This window comes from Hemiscyllium ocellatum, chromosome 44 (genome assembly GCF_020745735.1).
Source record: "Hemiscyllium ocellatum isolate sHemOce1 chromosome 44, sHemOce1.pat.X.cur, whole genome shotgun sequence".
NCBI lineage: Eukaryota > Metazoa > Chordata > Chondrichthyes > Orectolobiformes > Hemiscylliidae > Hemiscyllium > Hemiscyllium ocellatum.
The window spans coordinates 9,464,597-9,486,842 of NC_083444.1; the positions used below are offsets into that span (position 1 = coordinate 9,464,597).

At 46.1% G+C, this 22,246-nt stretch overlaps 1 protein-coding gene across 2 annotated transcripts in view; it reads right to left on the reverse strand.

Annotated features, from left to right (window-relative positions):
• LOC132835291 (chloride channel protein ClC-Kb-like) overlaps positions 1-22,246 on the reverse strand; it is an 83,241-nt gene that overhangs the window by 29,872 nt on the left and 31,123 nt on the right. For both annotated transcript variants that reach the window (XM_060854711.1, XM_060854710.1), the window contains exons 7-13: positions 19,927-20,052; positions 18,297-18,381; positions 17,307-17,408; positions 15,300-15,384; positions 9,039-9,218; positions 5,457-5,526; positions 4,507-4,617 (exon numbers count right to left, since the gene is read on the reverse strand). In XM_060854711.1, the coding sequence (XP_060710694.1) occupies positions 4,507-4,617; positions 5,457-5,526; positions 9,039-9,218; positions 15,300-15,384; positions 17,307-17,408; positions 18,297-18,381; positions 19,927-20,052 (759 nt within the window). The remainder of the gene's footprint in view (positions 1-4,506; positions 4,618-5,456; positions 5,527-9,038; positions 9,219-15,299; positions 15,385-17,306; positions 17,409-18,296; positions 18,382-19,926; positions 20,053-22,246) is intronic.

The following is a 22,246-nucleotide window of genomic DNA, read 5'->3' on the forward strand; positions in this document are numbered from 1 at the left end:
TTAAACCTGTTGGACTATAACCTGGTGTGGTGTGATTTTTAACTGTGTGCACCCAGTCCAACACCGGCATCTCCAAATCAGGATTAAAGGCAGTTGCATGTTGGAAATCCTGGCTCTGAGGGAATACTCAGAATCTGGCAACAACATTGTTAATGTTTCCATTTGGGATTTTGCCCGAATGGGATAGCTACTCCCCTTTTCAGCTGTTGGTCTGTGTGCTTTTGGGGGGAAAGTCTTTATCTTATGTTGAGGTAATGGTCCTTTAAGAACTGGATTTTTCTGGAAGGAGATCCCCTTGAGAGGAAATGTAGTTTACTTCTGGTAATTGAGCATCTGCCCACAAGCTGCCTGGGAGATAAACAATGGCAAAGCAGTAATGAGAGCAGGAAGTTGATTCTAAGGAAGAATGTTGTTCCCTTTCTAGTATAGAATTCCCTACAGCGTGGAAGCAGGCCATTCAGCCCATCAAGTCCACATCAATCCTCCAAAGAGCATCGCACCCGGACCCATTCCTACTCCATAACTCTGCATTTCCCATGGTTAAGCCACCCAGCCTACACATCCTTAGATACTATGGGGCGGTTCAGCACACCCAATCCAGCACTGTGGGAGGAAACCAGAGCACCCGGAGGAAACCTGCACAGAATGTGCAAACTCCACACAGACAGTTGGTTAAGGCTGGAATTGAACCCAGGTCCCCAGCGCTGGGAGGCAGCAGTGCTAACCTCTGAGCCATCGTGCCGCCCGATTTAGTTTTGGTTTGGAACAACTCTTTTCAGCAGGATTAGTTTGAAATTCTGCGTGACGGTTGAAAGTGTTAAAGAACAAGGCTGCATACTTGAAACAGCGAGGTGGATTCTGGAATAGCCAAGCCCTGAAGAGAGAGAACGAGAGAGAGAAAGTTCTAGATGGAAGATTTGACTGGGCCCAGGAGAGATCTGACCCAAGGTGGCTGTGTTTAAGATCCATACTGTTATATTGAACTGGGAATCCAGACTGTGGGACAGAAGGAGGAACAGCTTTGCCAAAGTTATAGGCAATTAATTTCACTCACAATACAGAAGTATCTATAAGAGGTGCCTGGTCGATAATGCCATTTTAACCACCAAAGGCAAGTCGCCAATATTTTGGGGCTGTGGTGCGAGGGGTCAGGAAAGAACTTCATGATCATGACTTTTATATATCTGTCTGAGAGGGACTCCTGCTTAACATCTGGCCAGAAAGACGGACCTCCAGGAGTGAAGCAGTCCCTCAGTACTGCACTGGAAGAGTCAGCCAGACTTGAATATTAATTACTTACATTACATTATTGCATTGCTTATTATAGTTATCATAAGTATTGCATTGTTTAAAATCATTTATAATTATTACATTATATTGTTGCATTGCTTATTATAGTTATCATAATTATTGCATTGTTTAAAATTATTTATAATTATTACATTATATTGTTGCATTGCTTATTATAGTTATCATAATTATTGCATTATCTATAATTATTACATTATATTATTGCATTTTTTTATAGTTATCATAATTATTGCATTATTGCATTGAATAAGTTCAAGACAAGGTTCGATAGATTCCTAGATACTAATGATATCAAGGCAAATGGGAATAATGCAGGAAAACGGCATTGAAGTAGATGATCAGACATGATCTGGAATTATAGACAGACTTGAAGGGCTGAATGGCCTGGTTTCTATGAATTATGTTCTCGAGTCTCTAGACAGGGTCTGAACCCACAACACTGCTTCCCACAGCGACCGCACTCCACAAGTGAGTCATTCATTAATGAATGCTTCTCGAGGTCCTGAGGGCTGAGGAGGTTTGTATTCTACATTCAAGTTAGTGCCGTCAGGGATGGAAATATTAGGGTGTGGACTCAGCATTTTATTGGCTCTGAAATATGTGGAGGATGGCAATGTGAACTAGTCCACACAGCATGGGAACACCCCGCACCAGTTATCAAAGGGGGTTTGAGAAGACGGCTATTTGGGACTCTAAACAGTTACAATAAAACATAGAGTCATACAAAACAGAAACAAACTCTTTGGTTCAACTCATCCATGCCAAGTTTCCCAAACTAAATGAGTCCCATTCGCCTGTGTTTGGACCATATCCTTTTAAACCCTTCCTCTTCAAGTACCTATCCAAATGTCATATAAACCATTCTCTGTGTGAAAAAGTTGCCCCTCAAGTCCCTTTTAAGCCTTTCCCCTCTCACCTCAAACCTATGCCTTCTAGTTTTGAACTCCCCCACCCTACAGATAAAAAACTTTGCTATTCACCTTATCTATGCCCCTCATGATTTTATACGCCTCTATAATGTGCAATGATATAAAACATACTGAGACATCACCACTAATGGCAACAGTGTTTATCGATAAGATGCACTGCAGCAACTCACTAAGGCTCCTTCCACACAACCTTCCAAACCCATGACTTCTCACACCTTGAAGGACAAGGGCTGCAAATACACAGGGACCACCACCATCTGCAAATTCCCTCCAAACCACTCAAGGTCCTAGCTTGGCGATACATCACTATTCCTTCAAGGTCACTGGGCCAAAGTCCTGGAACTCCCTTCCCGAACAGCTTTATGGCTGTCCCTACATCTTGCTGTGGTTAAAGAAGGCAACTCACCACCACCTTCTCCAGGACAATTAGGGATGGACAATAAATAGTGGTCCGACCATTGATGGCATGGGTTTCGACACAGGGGAAAGCTCCCTGTACACTGCCTCCCATCAAACACTCCCCAGGAGAGTGACAGCACATGGTTAGATACAGACTTAAGCTCCCTCTACACTGTCCCCATCAAACACTCCCAGGACAGGGACAGCATGGGATTAGATACAGGGTAAAGCTCCCTCTACACTGTCCCCCATCAAACACTCGCAGGGACAGGGACAGCACAGGATTAGGTACAGAGTAAAGCTCCCCCTACACTGCCCCCCCCGCCATCAAACACTCACAGGACAGTGACAGCATGGGGTTAGGTACAGAGTAAAGCTCCCTCTACACTGTCCCCCATCAAACACTCCCAGATAGGGACAGCACAGGGTTAGAAACAGAGTAAAGCTCCCTCTACCCCATCCCCATCAAACACTCCCAGGACATGGGCAGCACAGGGTTAGATACAGAGTAAAGCTCCCTCTACACCGTCCCCCATCAAATACTCCCAGGACAGGTACAGCACAGGGTTAGAAACAGAGTGAAGCTCCCTCTATACTGCCCCCATCAAACACTCACAGGATAGGGACAGCACAGGGTTAGATACAGAGTAAAGCTACTTCTACACTGTCCCCCATCACACACCCCCAGGACAGGTATAGTACAGGATTAGATACGGGGTTAGATACTGCATAAAGCCAAATCTACTCTTTCCCCTATCAAACACTCCCCAGGAAGGGACAGCCCGGGGTTAGATACAGAGTAAAGCTTCCTCTACAGTGTCCCCATCAAACACTCCCAGGACAGAGACAGCACAGGGTTAGATACAGAGTAAAGCTCCCTCTAAATTGTCCACCACCAAACACTCCCAGGATTAGATACAGAGTAAAGCTCCCTCTAAACTGTCCCCCATCAAACACTCCCAGGACAGTGACAGCACAGCGTTAGATACAGAGTAAATCTTCCTATACTGTGTCCTCATCAAACACTTCCAGGACAGGGACAGCACAGGGTTAGAAACAGAGTAAAGCTCCCTCTACACTGCCCCCCATCAAACACCCCCAGGACAGTGACAGTATTTTGTTAGATACAAAATAAAGCTCCCACTACTTTGCTCCCCATCAAACACTCCTAGGACAGGGACAGCAATGGGTTAGATATGAAGTAACGCTCCCTCTACACTGTCCCCATCAAACACCTCCAGGACAGTGACAGCACAGGGTTAGATACAGAGTAAAGCTCTCTCTACACTGTCCCCCATCAAACACTCCCCAGGACAGATACAGCAAAGGGTTTGATACATGCGGTGAACGAATAAGAAGAGACGTGTCCACTGTTACACCCTGTTGGGTCAGACGACCAGAGGCTCAGACCACTTGAAAGGAGGTCAGGCAGTTTGAAAGACAGGGAGGCAATCGAAGGAAAGTCCAGCGCTTGGGGCCTAGGTAAAAATGCAGCAATTAAAGTAGGGGCACTGAGAAAAGCCAGAGTTGGAAGATTTCATAAACATGTGTACTGGATGAGATTAAAAAGAGTGGGTGACGCCATGGAATAATCTTTTAAACAAGGATGGCAAGTTAGAGACATGTTGCTCAACAAAAAGTCAATGGAGGTCAATGTGAACGTGGGAGAGTGGCGCTTGGTGCAATTCATAGTACAGTGAGTGGAGATTTGGATGGACTCCTGTGTAGGGAGAGGATTGAAGGAAATCAGTAAGACTTATAACCTGTTCCAGAAAATGCTCATTTTTGAGACATTATTCAAAGGTTACTGAGGTGGATTATAACTCCTAATTTTCGCCAAAGTACAAAATTATATACGCCCAGTCACCTGCCAATGCATAGCCTGAAGGAGTGATTTTGATGTGAATTCCTTCTGAAATGATTCCTTCCGGAAAAATCTTGGCCATTATCTCTCCATACAGCCGCCCAAGGCCTGCACCTGTGGAATAGTGAGAGTTTTAGAATTGTAACAGAGCCATTCAAAGACCCCCAGGACAGGGACAGCACAGGGTTAGATACAGAATAAAGCTTCCTCTACATTGTCCCCCATCAGACACTCCCAGGACAGTGACAGCACGGGGTTCGATACAGAGTAAAGCTCCCTCTACACTGCTCCCCCATTAAACACTCCCAGGACAGGTACAGTACAGGGTTAGATACAGAGTAAAGCTCCCTCTACATTGTCCCCTTCAGACATTCCCAGGACAGGGAACAGCACAGGGTTAGATACAGAGTAAAGCGTCCTCTACACTGTCCCCACAAAACACTCATAGGACAGGGACATTACATGGTTAAGATACAGAGTAAAGCTCCCTTTACACTGTTCCCCCCATTAAACACTCCCAGGATAGGTACAGCACAGGGTCAGATACAGAGTAAAGCTCCCTCTCCCAGTGTCTGTTGCATGAGTTAGATACACAGAACAGCCCTGTCAATAATCTAGTAAAGTAGTGGAAAACTTATCGTGTATAGTGTGCCTTCACACCTCTAAACTCTTACATTTCATATAAATCCGATTTATAGTTTTAGCCTGTTGCAGCACTGGGGTTACAGACTGGCTAGAGATTACTGTGCTCCACACTTGGTAAGTTACTGTGAGCAGAGTTATTTGTTTGATCCTAACTAGACTGACACGGCGTGACAGTGTGCAGGAGGTGCAGATCCTCGTAGAAACAGCTCACTTGGGGGATGCTACTAAAACAATGACCCGCAGTTACACACAGCACGCATTGGTAAAGAGTTTTGTTCTGAAGAAAGGATCATTTTTGGAGTGCTTACCATAGACAAAAACAGGTAGAAAGTAACCTGCAGGAACAACCATCGTCGTAGCCAACAGTAGCATGAAGAACTAAGATAAAATGAAAGAAATATTAAAAACAAGAGGAGTCAGACTTGGCTCCCTTAGCTCCAATTGATTGCCTTCAGAGATCACTTTCAGATCCTTGGTTACTTATACTCTTGGCTGATGCACCCGATTGAATGAGGTGCCTTTTGGTTTTGAGCGAGACCTTATTCCTGTCCTCTCAGGCAGATATAAAAACAGCCTGTGGAAGTGCTATCGTAGCAGGCCATTCAGCCCCTTGAGCATATTCTACTAAGATCGTGATTGATCTGGTTTCAGCCTCAATTCTCCACACCTTTCACACCCTTATCTATCGCAAATCTTAACTAATCTAGCTGGGACAGCAGGGGGTCAGTGGTTAGCACTGCTGCCTCACAGCACCAGGGACCCAGGTTTAATTCCAGCCTCGGGGAACCATCTGAAGTTTGCACATTCTCCCTGTGTCTCCTCTGGATGCTCCGATGTGTAGGTTTAGCTGGATTGGCCATACCAGATGCCTCATACTGTGCACGTTAGCTACGGGAAATGCAGGGTTGTAGGGGAGTGGGACGCTCTTCGGAGGGGTGGTGTGGACTTGATGGGCTGAATGGCCTGCTTCCACAGTATGAGATTCAAAGAACCAGCTTCCGCCCCATTTTGGGGAGAAAATTCCTCAGATGAAATTATTCTGTTGGTATTCTTCCCCTAGGTTCCGTTCTCTCACGAAAGGTAACTTCCTCCTGTCTCAGGTTCCCTCAGGATCTTGTATGTTGCAATAAGGTCAGCTCTGGTTCTTCCAGCCTCCAATGGGTAAAAATCCAGACTGTTCATCTGTTCTTCGTAAGGCTGGCTGTGCAATGAGTTCAATCCCTCGCAGTAATCAGGCTCACAGTTATCCTTCAGTTAACAGCACCATGGAAGTTATGCCAGATTTTACACAAACTTGGAATCTAAAGTTTGTTTGTTTTGCAGAATCAGGTCATCTCTTGAGACCTTTGCAAATGATGCGTGGGTTCCAGATCCAAATATCATTGGGTGAAAGATAGTGTATCTTTTAGTGCAAAACACACAAGTGGGAAATCTGAAATCAGAAGGGTCACTCAGTGCTGAATTCAATTTTTGTTCTTCCAAGGCCATTAACGCAGAGTGTAGGAGTCATGAGCAGCAGCAAACACTAACGATGGGTGAATAAGGTCTGTTTAAATTTTATGATCTAACATTGATTAAATTCCCAGCCCTGTAAATATTGGAAAAGCAGCTGAAGCTGTCTGTTCATATTACCTAGGAGAAAGTGAGGACTGCAGATGATGGAGATCAGAGCTTAAAAATGAGTTGCTGGAAAAGCGCAGCAGGTCAGGCAGCATCAAAGGAGCAGGAGAATCGACGTTTCGGGCATAAGCCCTTCTTCACGAATGAGGAGGGTGTGCCAAGCAGGCTAAGATAAAAGGTAGGGAGGTGGGACTTGGGGAGAGGTGCTGGGAATACGATAGGTGGAAGGAGGTTAAGGTGAGGGTGATAGGCCGGAGAGGGGGTGGGGGCGGGGAGGTCGTGAAGAAGATTGCAGAGGAGATGACCTGTAGGGTTCAGTGAGAGAGGGACTCACTGAGATCCTTGTAGAGGGAGGAGGAGAGCTTCTTCAAGGAAGGCATCCTTGCAAGAGGATTTGCAGTAGGTTAAAATCAACTAGGAGAAAGTGAGGACTGCAGATGCTGGAGATCAGAGCTATCCTGACCTGCTGCGCTTTTCCAGCAACACATTTTTAAGTTCATATTACCTGCTGGACTCCTCTGATTGGCGAGTCATCTGGTATTTAGAAAAATAAATTCTATCTGTTCCGTTGAATCCTTTTTGATATTTGTCAAGGGCTGATAGTTGATGTCATTATGAATGCTTGCCTGGATTTCAAAAGCTATTTGTTCAGCTTTGTGAGGGTGTGTGGGGTTGATATTATTTTGGTTGATAGTTTAAAGTGACTATTAAAGGATTATCTGCCCCTGATGTGGATTTTAAACAGAATTTTATTTTTATAACTCATTGAATATTTCATGGGATTTTAAATCTTTAGATAGGTTTTGTGAATGGAAGATTCTTTTCAGTATCATATGCATGTGAGAAATAGCTGCCTTAAGTTGTCAGAAGTTTATTTTTTTTCATCTCCACGAAGCCCCTGAATTCATCCATTGCGAATACAGAATAAGTGGCTAAGGAATTAGCATGGGAGTTCGAGTTGGTAAAAAGACTGGTATGGGGGGTGCCCAAGGACTTTTAGTGGATCTCAGTCAGGCCATCGTTTATTACCCATAGTGATGGTACGCCACCATCTTGAACCACAGCAATCTGTGTGGTGATGGATGCGCCCACAATGCTGTTAGGGATAAAGTTCCAGGGTTTTGCCCCAGCGACACTGATGGAACAGTAATACATTTCCAAGTCAGGGATGGTGTTTCGATGCGTCTGTTGCTCAGAGGGCACAGCTTTGGAAGGTGCTGCCAAAGTCGTGGTAAGTTGCTACGGTGCACTTTATCGATGGTGCATACTGCTGCCACTGTGTGTCACAGATCCTTCGGTCCAACTAGACTACCCCAAACAAGTTCCCAAACTAAAGTAGTCCCACTTGCCTGCTCCTGGCCCGGATCCCACCAAACCTTTCCTATCTGTGTACTTATCCAAATGTCTTTTAAACATTGTAACTGTGTCAGTTGTAAAGGCAGTGAATGTCCAAAATGGTGGATTGGATGTCAATCTAGTGAACTGCTTTGACTTGGATGGTGTCAAACTTCTTGAGTGTTGTTGGAGCTGGACCCATCCAGGCAAGTGGGGAATATTCCATCACACATTTGACTTACACCTTGTGAATTGTGGACTGGCTTTGGGAGACAGGAGGTGATTTACTCACCACAGGATTCCCCACTGATCTGCTCTGGTAGCTGCGGTGTTTATCCAGTTCAGTTTCAGTTTCTGGTCAATTTAATGATATACTTGCGTTGTCCTGCACAGCAAAGGGTTGGTTCCTGGGATCAGGGAGCGTCGTCCTATGTTGAGACTCTGAATAAGAGGAATTGACGTTCTCCGGAGTTCAGAAGCGTGAGAGGTGATTTAAGCGAAATGTACAAGATCAAGGTTGACAGAGACTGTCTGTGGAAACTAAAACACGGGGCTGCAATCTCAGGATGATGGGCTGATCATTTAGGACAGGGATGAGGAGAAATTTCTTTATTTAGAGGTTATAAATTGTTGGACTTGTCTACACCAGAGGATTGCGGATGGTCCATTGTGGTAACTATGTAAGTCTGAGATAGACAGACCTCTCAGGGGATCTTGGGATATGTAGGAAGTGGGAAGACATAGCTGAGGCAGAAGATCAGTCATGATGGCATTCACTGGGGGAGCAGACTCAATGGGCTGAATGATTTACATCTGATCCAATAACTTATGTTCCTGCACAGACCAGGACCATACCTCAGATCAAAGCAACTTCAAAGCTCATTCTTTCTGAACTGCATTTTTTTTTGTCACTGAAACAGAAATTGTTTATTTACCTTTAGGATGATAAAGAACGTCAACATCTCCAGAGATGAAAGTCTCATGTGGGTCCATTGAAGCCAGTTGGCATTATAGGTCGGGGAAGGAGGCTGCCTGGTGTTGTTCTCCAGCATCTGCTCATCGGAACCCCAGGTACGATTGTCAAAGAATGTTTCCAAATGTTCCTTCATCGACAGCTGTGAAAAAAGGACTTGTGCTCAAAATAGTGAGATTACTTCAGCATTGACCATTGAATCTGCTTCTATCCATACTGTGGTAAAGATCAGATGGTGGGCATCCTTCCAATCACCTTTAATTCTGACATGCCCCTTTATAATGAAATGTGTCTCTGTAAACTTGTCAGATTGTCATCACATCTCACCAACCCCTCCATTGGAGGTGCTGCTGCATCGCTACTGATTAGAGTGTGTAAGCAGAGCATCGTAGGATGGCACGGTGGCTCAGGGGTTAGCGTGGGTGCCTCACAGTGCCAGGGAACCAAGTTCGATTCCAGCCTCAGGTGACTGAGTCCAGGAGTTGGGAGGTCATGTTGCAGTTACAGGACATTGGTTAGGCCACTGTTGGAATATTGCGTGCAATTCTGGTCTCCTTCCTATCGGAAAGATGTTGTGAAACTTGAAAGGGTTCAGAAAAGAATTACAAGGATGTTGCCAGGGTTGGAGGATCTGAGCTATAGGGAGAGGCTGAACAGGCTGGGGCTGTTTCCCCTGGGGTGTCAGTTTGTACCTTAATAGGTTAGGGACCAGCATTCTGGCAGGCAGGTTTTCTACTGCAACACCGCTACATTTAAACTAAGTAGCTGGGGGGGGGGGGGAGGGGACAAACTGGATGTTTAAAAAGGAAATTGAAGGGAAGGTTAGAACAAGAGAAGTCAAGAAAGACAACTGTATCAATGAGGCAGAAAACTCAGAAAGGGATCATGCTGTAAGGTTGAGTGAAATAGGGGTTGAGGGGAAGGGTGAGAGCAATAATAAATTAAAAATACTATATATGAATGCACGAAGCATTAGACATAAGATGGATGAGCTTGAGGCTCTTTTGGAAATTGGCAGATAGGATATTGTGGGGATAACTGAGACGTGGTTTCAAGTGGACAGGGCCTGGGAAATGAATATTCAAGGCTACATGTGCTATCGTAAGGACAGACTGACAGGCAGAGGGGGTGGGCTGGCCTTGTTGGTAAGGGAGGATATTCAGTCCCTTGCGCGGGGGGACCTAGAGCCAGCAGATGTAGAGTCAGTGTGGATAGAGCTGCGAAATACTAAGGGTAAAAAGACCCTCTTGGGAGTCATCTACAGGCCCCCAAACAGTAGTCTGGATGTTGGATGTAAGATGAATAGGAGCTGAAATTGGCCTGTCGCAAAGATGTTACTACAGTTGTTATGGGGATTTTAACATGCAGGTAGACTGGGAGAATTAGGATGGTATTGGACCTCAAGAAAGAGACTTTGTGGAGTGCCTCAGAGATGGATTCTTAGAGCAGCTGGTGCTGGAGCCGACCAGGGAGAAGGCAATTCTGGATCTGGTATTGTGTAACGAACCAGAATTGGTCAGAGACCTCGAAGTGAAGGAGCCATTGGGAAGTAGTGACCATAATACATTAAGCTTCAATCTGCAATTTGAGAGGGAGAGGGTACAGTTGGAAGTGACAGTACTTCTGTTGAATAAAGGGAACTATGGAGCTATGAGGGAGGAGCTGGCCAAAGTTCAATGGTGCAATACCTTAGCAGGGATGACCGTGGAGGAACAATGGCGGATATTTCTGTGTATAATGCAGAAGTTGCAGGATCAGTTCATTCCTAAAAGGAAGAAAGATCCCAGGAGGAGGCATGGGAGGCCGTGGCTGACGAGGGAAGTTAAGAAACATATAAAGTTAAAAGAGAAAAAGTATAACATAGCGAAGATAAGTGGGAAAACTGAGGACTGGGAAGCTTTTAAAGAGCAACAGAGGATTACTAAGAAGTAAATACACAGAGGAAAAATGAGGTACGAAGGTAAACTGGCCAATAATATAAAGGAGGATAGTAAAAGCTTTTTTAAGTATGTGCAAGGCAAAAAAATGGGTAGGAATAAAATTGGGCCCTTGAAGACAGAAACAGGGGAATATATTACGGGGAACAAAGAAATGGCAGAAGAATTAAATGGGTACTTCAGATCTGTGTTCACTGGGGAAGACACAAGCAATCTCCCTGAGGTAACAGTGGCTGAAGGACCTGAACTGAAGGGAATCTATATTTGCCAGGATTTGGTGTTGGAGAGACTGTTGGGTCTGAAGGTTGATAAGTCTCTGGGGCCTGATGGTCTACATCCCAGGGTACTGAAGGAGGTGGCTCGGGAAATCGTGGATGCATTGGTGATTATTTTCCAGAGTTCGATAGATTCGGGGTTGGTTCCTGAGGATTGGAGGGTGGCTAATGTTATACCACTTTTTAAGAAAGGTGGGAGAGAGAAAGCAGGAAATTATAGACCAGTTAGTCTGACTTCAGTGGTGGGAAAGATGCTGGAATCTATTATAAAGGATGAAATTACGGCACATCTGGATAGTAGTAACAGGATAGGACAGAGTCAGTATGGATTTATGAAGGGGAAATCATGCTTGACTAATCTTCTTGAATTTTTTGAGGATGTAACTCTGAAGATGGACGAGGGAGATCCAGTAGATGTAGTGTACCTGGACTTTCAGAAAGCTTTTGATAAAGTCCAACACAGGAGGTTAGTGAATAAAATTAGGGCGCATGGTATTGGGAGCAAAGTACTAGATTGGATTGAAAATTGGTTGGCTGATAGGAAACAAAGGGTAGTGATAAACGGCTCCATTTCGGAATGGCAGACAGTGACCAGTGGGGTACCGCAGGGATCCGTGCTGGGATCGCAGCTTTTTACAATATATGTTAATGATATAGAAGATGGTATCAGCAATAACATTAGCAAGTTTGCTGATGATACAAAGCTGGGTAGCAGGGTGAAATGTGATGAGGATGTTAGGAGATTACAGGGTGACCTGGACAAGTTAGGTGAGTGGGCAGATGCATGGCAGATGCAGTTTAATGTGGATAAATGTATGGTTATCCACTTTGGTGGCAAGAACAGGAAGGCAGATTACTACCTCAATGGGAATCAATTTAGATAAAGGGGCAGTACAGAGAGATCTGGGTGTTCTTGTACACCAGTCAATGAAGGCAAGCATGCAGGTACAGCAGGTAGTGAAGAAGGCTAATAGCATGCTGGCCTTCATAACAAGAGGAATTGAATATAGAAGCAAAGAGGTGCTTCTGCAGCTGTACAGGGCCCTGGTGAGACCACATCTGGAGTACTGTGTGCAGTTCTGGTCTCCAAATTTGAGGAAAGACATTCTGGCTATTGAGGGAGTGCAGCGTAGGTTCACAAGGTCAATTCCTGGAATGGCGGGATTACCTTACACTGAAAGACTGAAGCGACTGGGCTTGTATACCCTTGAGTTTAGAAGACACAGAGGGGATCTGATTGAGACATTTAAGATTATGAAAGGATTGGACACTCTGGAAGCAGGAAACATGTTTCCGCTGATGGGTGAGTGCCGAACCAGAGGGCACAGCTTAAAAATACGGGGTAGACCATTTAGGACAGAGATGAGGAGAAACTTCTTCACCCAGAGAGTGGTGGCTGTATGGAATGCTCTGCCCCAGGGGGCAGTGGAGGCCCAGTCTCTGGATTCATTTAAGAAAGAGTTGGATAGAGCTCTCAAAGATAGTGGAATTAGGGGTTATGGAGATAAGGCAGGAAGAGGATACTAATTAGGAATGATCAGCCTTGATCATATTGAATGGTGGTGCAGGCTCGAAGGGCTGAATGGCCTACTCCTGCACCTATTATCGATTGTCCATTGTCTATTGTCTATTGTCGGAGGCTGAGGGGTGACCTTATAGAGGTTTACAAAATTATGAGGGACATGGATAGGGTAAGTAGACAAAGTCTTTTCCCTAGGATCGGGGAGTCCAGAACTAGAGGGCATAGGTTTAAGGTGAGAGGGTAAAGATATAAAAGAGACCTAAGAGGCAACTTTTTCACGCAGAGGGTGGTACGTGTATGGAATGAGCTGCCAGAGGATGTGTTGGAGGCTGGTACAATTGCAACATTTAAGAGGCATTTGGATGGGTATATGAATAGGAAGGGTTTGGAGGGATGTGGGCTGGGTGCTGGCAGGTGGGACTAGTTTGGGTTGGGATATCTGGTCGGCATGGATGGGTTGGACCGAAGGGTCTGTTTCCTTGCTGTACATCTCTATGACTGTATGACTCTATGACTGTCTGTGTGGCGTTTGCACACTCTCCCCGTGTCTGCGTGGGTTTCTTCTGGGTGCTGTGTTTCCCTCCCAAAGTCCAAAGATATGCAGGTTAGGGTGGATTGGCCGTGCTAAATTGCCCCATAGTGTGCAGGAATGTGCAGGTTAGATGGGTTAGCCATGGGAAATGCAGGGTTACAGGGATAGGATGGGATGTTCTTTGGAGGGTCAGTATGGACTCAATGGGCCGAATGACCTGCTTCCACACCGTGGTGATTCTGTGATAAGCTTTCCATTGTAAAGAGCAATGTAGAAATTTGTAATGGGAGGACAGGAAGCCTGATAATAGAATAAGAAACAAGTTGTGTATGCCTGCCCTTGTCCAATGATGCACCACCCACTTGGTTGTCTTCACTTAGAGTCTGGGATGCTTCCCCCAGACCATCTCCTCCTCCATGAACCACCACGAGAAGGCAATTTCAGCAAATGGCAAGGATATTTCAGTCTGTAACTCCTCCCACTACAGCAGAACTACAAGTCTGTCATTAAAGATTTGATTAAAATAGCCACATTGAAAATCTCAAAAGTGTACATTTTTTTTAAAAAACTAACCAAGGAAGAAATTGTGCAACTCTCTTGTTGGTTGTCTATTATTTGGATTTATTATTTGGATAACACCAGTTTCTATGTTGCATTCATAATGGTCTTAAGGCCTCCTGGTCCCTCATTTAGCACTTGTGTGACCAGGAATTGTTAGTGGTTGGCTCGAATCCCATAGGCTGTACCTGGTTTCTGACCCCAGAAAATCTGCCTCTCCCTACCTCAAAATCTAAAACGCCGTCAACGAATAAAACCATCCAGAAAAGTATTGATCACAAAATCTCTTTTAGATGCTCCTGTGATTCCTGCCCCAAGCTTGTTCAAGGGGGTTACGGTTTAATTTCTGAATATGGCAGAGCAAGCAGAGACAGTTTGTGATCCTGTGCGTCTCTAGCATCAGTGAGGTGCGAGGATTGACAGAAACTGGTCATGGGGCAGATTCAGGTGTAAGCTTGCACTGAATCATTACGATGTCTGGTTTCGGATTTAACCAATGCTTCCGTCTGTCACTGGATTTTCGTTCTAAAATCTAGCAGCACTCAGATCTAACAGCAGCGAATATAAAAGCTGGCAAATTAATTTATAGCTGTACAAATTGGGCAGCACGGTGGCACAGTGGTTAGCACTGCTGCCTCACAGCGCCAGGGACCTGGGTTCAATTCCCACCTCAGGCGACTGACTGTGTGGAGTTTGCACATTCTCCCCGTGTCTGCGTGGGTTTCCTCCGGGTGCTCCAGTTTCCTCCCACAGTCCAAAGATGTGCGGGTCAGGTGAATTGGCCATGCTAAATTGGGTGAATGTAGGGGTATGGGTGGGTTGCGCTTCGGCGGGTCGGTGTGGACTTGTTGGGCCGAAGGGCCTGTTTCCACACTGTAAGTAATCTAATCTAAAACTTTAGTTAGGCCACATTTGAGATATTGCGTGCAGTTCTGGTCGCCACAGTACCAGAAGGAGGTGAAGGCTTTGGAGAGGGTGCAGAGAAGGTTTACCAGGACGTTGCCTGGTCTGGAGGAGATTAGTTACGTGGAGAGGTTGGATAAACTCAGATTGTTTTCAAGGGAAAGGCGGAGACTGATGGAGGTTTACAAAAATACCGGAGGTATGGATAGGATGGATAGTCAGAGGCTTTTTTCCCCAGGGTGGAGAGCTCAACTACAAGAGAACACAGGTTCAAGGTGAGAGGAGGAAAGTTTAGGGGGGAAATGGGGGGACAGTTTTCACACGGAGGGTGATGGGTGCCTGGAACACACTGGAGGTGTTGAAAGTTGGCAACGTTAAGGCATATCTTAATAGACACATGAACAGGAGGCAAACAGAGGAATAGAAACTGCGCAGGGGCAATACGTAGAAGGTTTAAATTGCAGTGTTTTGCATTGAAAGAAAGTTCATTGCTTACCCTCGAACCGATGTACTGACCCACTCCATGGGGAAAAGTAATACTTGCCAATACAAGAGCCACAAATCCGGCGAATAGAATCTTACTGCGAAAACAAAAATACTGTTTTCTTTCTCAATATAAGACATAAAGTGAGTGCAACAAAAATTCCGCCCAACTAATTCCTGAAAGACAGGATTGTCCTACAGGGAACAGCTGAGGAAGTTAAGCCTGTATCCTCTGTATTATGGAAGAATGAGAGGTGATCACAAAACTCTCAGACGTTTAACGTGACAAATGCAGGAAGGATGTTTCCCCCCTGTGTGGTGGGGGATGCAAGCAGCCAGAGACGCAGTCTCAGAATCAAGGGCAGGCAATTTCAGAGTGAGATGAAGAGGAATTGTTTTCTTAGACTGGAAAGGCTGGAACTTTTCCACTGGAGTGTCGGAGGCTGAGGGGTGACCTTCTAGAGGTTTCTAAAATCATGAGGGGTATGGATAAGCTGAATGACAATATATTTTTCCAGGGTGGAGGTGTTCAAAACTATGGGGCGTATATTTAAGGTGAGAGGAGAAGGAGGGAAAAAGGACATGAGGGGTTAGCTTTTTAACACAGAGAGCGGTACCCTTTTGGAATGAACTGCCAGAGGAAGCGGTGGACAGTTATAATCTTTACAAGACTGACTGTGTGGAGTTTGCACGTTCTCCCCGTGTCTGCGTGGGTTTCCTCCAGGTGCTCCGGTTTCCTCCCACAGTTCAAAGATGTGCGGGTCAGGTGAATTGGCCATGCTAAATTGCCCGTAGTGTTAGGTAGGGGTAAATGTAGGGGTATGGGTGGGTTGCGCTTCGGTGGGTCGGTGTGGACTTGTTGGGCCGAAGGGCCTGTTTCCACATTGTAAGTCTAATCTAATCTAATCAAGACATTTGGATAAGTTCATGAATAGGAAAGGTTTGCAGGAATATGGGCCACACATAGGCAGGTGGGACTGGTTTAGTTTGGGGGAACATGGTTAGCATGAACTGGTTGGACCGAAGGGTCTGTTTCCATGCTTTCATGACTCTAGGAGTCACGATAGTGGAGAATCTTTGGAATTCTTCACTCCAGAGAGATGCGGAGTTCAATTACTGAATGTGTTCGAGACTGAAATCAATAGATATTTACATATTATTTTTCCAGCTTTCAATCATGGCTGACATGTTTCTCAACTCAATTCTCCTGCCTTCACCCCATAACCCTTGACTCCCCCTGACCAATCAAGAACCTCTCAAACCTGAAAGCATTAAAGATATGGGATAAAACAGTGTTAAAGTAGGAGATCTGACATGATATCATTGAATGGCAGAGTGGGCTTGGATGGGCTGAGTAGCCCCCTCTCCTTCCCATTTCTCATGCATTCACTCAGCCCCCTGAACCCACTCCACCATTCAATAAGATTTGGGTCTGATTTTTCACATCTCCGCCTTCTCATCTGCTCTCTGCATCCCTTCATCACCTTGGCATCCAAAATCTATCGATCTTACCCTTGAATCAACTCATCGGCCCAGCTCTCTGAGATAGGGGATCCCAAAAATTTGCAATGCTCCAAGACAGTCATCCTTTGGGATGGATGTGAGTGCGGTTGAGAGAGTGCAGGGTAGACTTACCAGGCAGGTTAGAAAAGGTAGAGTCATTTATCTTGGGATGAAGGAGCATTTCAGTTGAGGGGACCAGGTTATGATAGGCTTAGGTCAGATGGAAAGGAAAAGTTGTTTCCATTGGTTGATAGTTCAAGGACTCAGGTGAGCATAGATTTAAGGTTTCACATTTCTGATGCGCACCCTTCTATGTAGCAAACACAAATGAACTTGAGTTTGCTGGCCATGAAAGGTGTGGAAGTGGAGACAGTGAATGGTTTCAAAGGAAACTGGGTGGACGTATGAAGAAATAAACTTACACGACCAGACAGATACAGCTAATGACTGGTCTGGTCCTACAGAGACCCAAATGTAAAATTGACAAAGAGCTTTGAAATTCCTTTGGGTTACCTACTTGTCAGCCATGAACCTGGAGATCTTTTTGTGGTTGGTCATAAATATGGTGAGGTTCCGGTGGCAAAACAGGTAGACACAGCACAGACATCCGCAGATGACCCTATGGGAAAGGTCCAGGTGATTCACAGCATGGACATTTCAGCTTTGTTTTATCTGCAGCAAATTTGTCACCAAAATTTCACTGCTGCACTCCATGGGAAAAAAAAATGACAACTCCATACGTATTTATTGCCCATACCAGAGAGCAGTCAAGAGTTAACCAAAATGCTGGGATCTGCGTTATGGTGGCTCAGTGGTTGACACTGCTACCTTATAGCACCAGGGACCCAGGTTCGATTCCACCCTCAGGCGACTGTCTGTGTGGAGTTTGCACAATCCCCCTGCCTCTGTATGGGTTTCCTCCCACAGCCCAAAGATGTGCAGGTTTGGGTGAATTAGCCGTGGTAAATTGCCCCATAGCGTGCAGGTTAGGTGGATCAGCAGTGGAAAATGCAGGGTTACGGGGATTGGGGAGAGTCTGGGTGGGATGCTGTTTGGAGGTTTGGCATGGGCTCGATGGGCCGACTGACCTGCTTCCACACTGTGGGGATTCTCTGAGATCCCAGCAATACGGTTGACTCAACTGCATTCTGGGATGGGCAATAAATACCAGTCTAGCCAGCAGCATCACCCTCATCCCAGGCTAGAACAGAAAAGAAAACTTACACATGAAGACAGAATATCTGTTTCTTTGGCTCCTATTTCCCGGAACAGATTGTTAGCCTGAGGCTCAAGCCTGAGACCAGAAGATTATCCCACTCTTATTGCCTGCCAGATGCATTTTGGAAAGATTAACGGGTTCCTAATCGGCTTGTTTGGCCGTCCTATGGTCACACCTTTCCTTGGCTGCCCACCCCTGAACCTGGAGCCTCAAACAGGAAGGGACATTCCCCTAATGCTACGAGACTACCCCCTTTCCCTGGGAAGAGTGAAACGTTTTCAAACTTACCCAAGAATGGCGAAGGAAAGGAATTCTGGCAGGTCAAAGGGGAATTCCACCTTCCAGTTGGTCGTGAAGAGCACAGCCACCGTTTCTGAGGGAACAGGAAGGTCCGGTTGACTGAACTTCACCCAAACTGTCTTCCCGGTCTTTTGTCAGAAGGAAAATTTGGGACCAGAGCTGGGCACATTATACATAATTCAGCTTCGAGGGTGACACTGTTAAGCATCCATTGCAATCTTCACTACCTGGAGGGACAGGAGCAGCAGGCACCTGGGAAACCCTAATCCCAGCACAAAGTCCCCTCATAACCATACACACCATCCTGAGGTGGAAACAGACCACTTTTTTTTCACCTTCACGGAGTAAAAGATTAGATTACTTACAGTGTGGAAACAGGCCCTTCGGCCCAACAACCCTGACCCAACACTGACCCGCCGAAGCGCAACCCACCCATACCCCTACATTTACCCCTTACCTAACACTACGGGCAATTTAGCTTGGCCAATTCACCTGACCCGCACATCTTTGTGACTGTGGGAGGAAACCGGAGCACCCGGAGGAAACCCACGCAGACACGGTGAGAACGTGCAAACTCCACACAGTCAGTCGCCGGAGTCGGGAATTGAACCCAGGTCTCTGGCGCTGCGAGGCAGCAGTGCTAACCACTGTGCCACCGTGCCACCCTAAAAATCCCACATTTGCCTGCCTCAGCAAAATGGCTGACTCCAAAATGACCCAGGGAGTCACTCGGTTCAAAGGCAATGAGGGATGAACGACAGATGCTGGCCTTGCCAGAGATGTGCACACGTCCCATGAAAGAATGGACTAGAAGGAAACTATATGTGTATATTTACACCTCAAGGGCTGCTAAGATTCAAGAAAGCTGCTCACCACCACCTTCTCAGGGGATGTGTCCCCATGAATAAGAGCAATTAAAGTCAGATTGAAAGATTTACCCCATAGCTTGGGCGACACAGTGGCTCAGTGGTTAACACTGCTGCCTCACAGTAACAGGGATCCGGGTTCGATTCCACCCTCAGACAGCTGCCCGTATGGAGTTTGCACATTCTCTCCACGTCTGCGCAAGTTTCTTCCCACAGTCCAAAGATGTGTAGGTTAGGGTGGGTTGGCCATGCTAAATTAACCATACTGCCTAGGGATGTGCAGGTTAGGGTGGATTGGCCATGCTAAATTGTCCCATAGTGCTCAGGGATGTGCAGGTTAGGGTGGGTTGGCCGTGCTAAATTGTCTCATAGTGCCCAGGGATGTGCAGGTTAGGGTGGATTGGCTGTGCTAAATTAACCATAATGCCCAGGGATGTGCAGGTTAGGGTGGATTGGCCGTGCTAAATTAACCATACTGCCCAGGAATGTGCAGGTTAGGGTGGATTGGCCATGCTAAATTAACCATACTGCCCAGGAATGTGCAGGTTAGGGTGGATTGGCTGTGCTAAATTGTCCCATTGTGTCCAAGGATGTGCAGGCTAGGGTGGGTTAGCCATTGTAAACACAGCGTTACAGGGATTGGCGAGGATGCTGTTCAGAGTGTCAGCGTGGACTTTGCCACCTGGTAACAAGCAGCCGTGTTTCTTGCTTTGCATCTGAAGCCTAGACATTCAGTAACTCCAGAGCAGTACCGTGTTCGTTGTTTACCACAGCCAGCACCCGGAACATCAGAGCAGCACAGGTCGCAGCAAAGAACCCTCGCCAGTAATTCCGTACGGCAAAGTGAGTGGCTGTTGTCTCCACGCTGAACAGGACTCCTGGGGGAGGGAGAGAAGGGCAAAAAAGTTGTGTCTGTCACTGGAACAATTAGAACAATTCTACAGCGAATAATGGGACACAACACACCTCTTAACAGAGGCATCTCTCTCTTTCTCACTTACAGTGCCTGAGAATAGCGTGTTTGTTTCTTACCAGCACGGCCCAGCAGATAGCTCTTTGAGGCCTGAATGCTGCTGCAAACAAGGGTCAGTGAAAACACTCAGTAGCTTAAAATGTTTCCGTTCTTACGCAGCCTCCCCGTGAGTCCTCTACACCCTGCTCAGTGGCTAAAGCCCAAAATCACACCCCACGCTTCATCTCGTTAACTCTCAGATGTTCCCCGTTGTGTGAATTCTGGGGAATTACAATGGATCATGCTGGGAGAAGATTTGGAAAGTACTCCCCTGACCCCACACATGCTTATATAAACTCCTCTTCATCAGTACTCCTTGTGGTAACCCTCTCTGGCAGGAGGCTTATCTCCTGATTCCCATTCTTATACTGAATGGCCTCTAGTTCTGCTCTTCCCCTCAAAGGAAATTCTCTCTCGAGATCCACGCTGTGGAAACCTTTCATCATTTTCACGACCAACGTGAACCTTATCTTTTCGGGAGTCTGATCATCCTTTCCACAAAGGATCGACATTTGATTCCAGACTCTACTCTCTGAAATGGCAAATATAATGAGTCTGAGGCAGGTAAAGACTGGACACCATGCTGATGGTGAGGGAGTAACATTTCTTGACCATTATCCCAAATGTAGGAGCATGGCTTCACAAGAAGAGTCATATTGGACCCGAAACCTGAATTCAGTTTCTCTCCCTCTCCGCAGCCTTCTGGATGGTGCCAGACCTGCTGAGTTTCTCCAGAACATGTTTCTGATATTCTGTTTTTGGAATTCACCAGGACTTTGACCCATTAGGCCCCAACCCGATCACTGATGATACAGTCTGGCTATCAGAATATCACAAGTCATTCAGTTCAGTTATAGACAGTTCATAGAATCCCCTACAGCTTGGAAGCAAGCAATACAGCCCATCAAGTCCACACTGAACCACTGAAAAGAAACCCTCCCAGACCCACTGTCCTATCCCTGTATTTCCCATGGTTGATCTAGCGAGCCTGCACCAAGGACAATTTAGCGCAGCCAATCCGCCTGACCTGCATATCTTTGGACTTTGGGAGCACCCGGAGGAAACCCACGCAGACACAGGGAGAATGTACAAACTCCACAAAGACAGTCGCCCAAGGCAGGAATTGAACCCAGGTCCCTGACGCTATGAGGTAGCAATGCTAACCACTGAGCCACCACGCAACTAGGGATGGGCAACACGTACTGACCTTGCCATTGATGCCCATCCTATTTTGAACGCTGCCCTATGCCTTGATTTTCTTTTGCTAATACGGCATTGAGAACCGAGCTGCAGTTCTCTGCATCTGTGATCCAGCCGAGGTTCAGTACATGTTCAGCACAATCTCTTTGTTCAATCAATTCTATCTCCAAGATTGGCTTTGGCTTCTCAACAGTCGAACTAACCTAGGTCACAGCTTGTCATGGCTTGGACATGTGTGCTTGTAAGTGCTATTAGTGGGCAGCACGGTGGCACAGTGGTTAGCACTGCTGCCTCACATCGCCAGAGACCCGGGTTCAATTCCCGACTCAGGCGACTGACTGTGTGGAGTTTGCATGTTCTCCCCGTGTCTGTGCAGGTTTCCTCTGGGTGCTCTGGTTTCCTCCCATAATCACAAAGATGTGCGGGTCAGGTGAATTGGCCATGCTAAATTGCCCATAGTGTTAGGTAAAGGGGCAAATGTAGGGGTTTGGGTGGGTTGTGCTTTGGCAGGTCAGTGTGGACTTGTTGGGCCGAAGGGCCTGTTTCCACACTGTAAGTAATCTAATCTACTTTTTATTTTCCACGTAATATGTCAGCTCCTTATTTTGTATGTGTGGCTGACTTTTCAAAATACCAATCAGGAGCAGGATTAGGCCACTTGGTCTCTGCCATTCAATAAGATCGCGGCTGATCTGATTCCCACCAACTTCCAATAACCTTTCACCCCCTTATTTACCAAGAATCTATCCACTCTATCTTTAAAAATATTCAAAGACCCTGCTGTCAATGCCTTTAGGAAGTCAAGTCGCCATAGAGTCTTCCCAGGCCACAGGGCTGCTCTCCCATTGGAGAGAGATGAC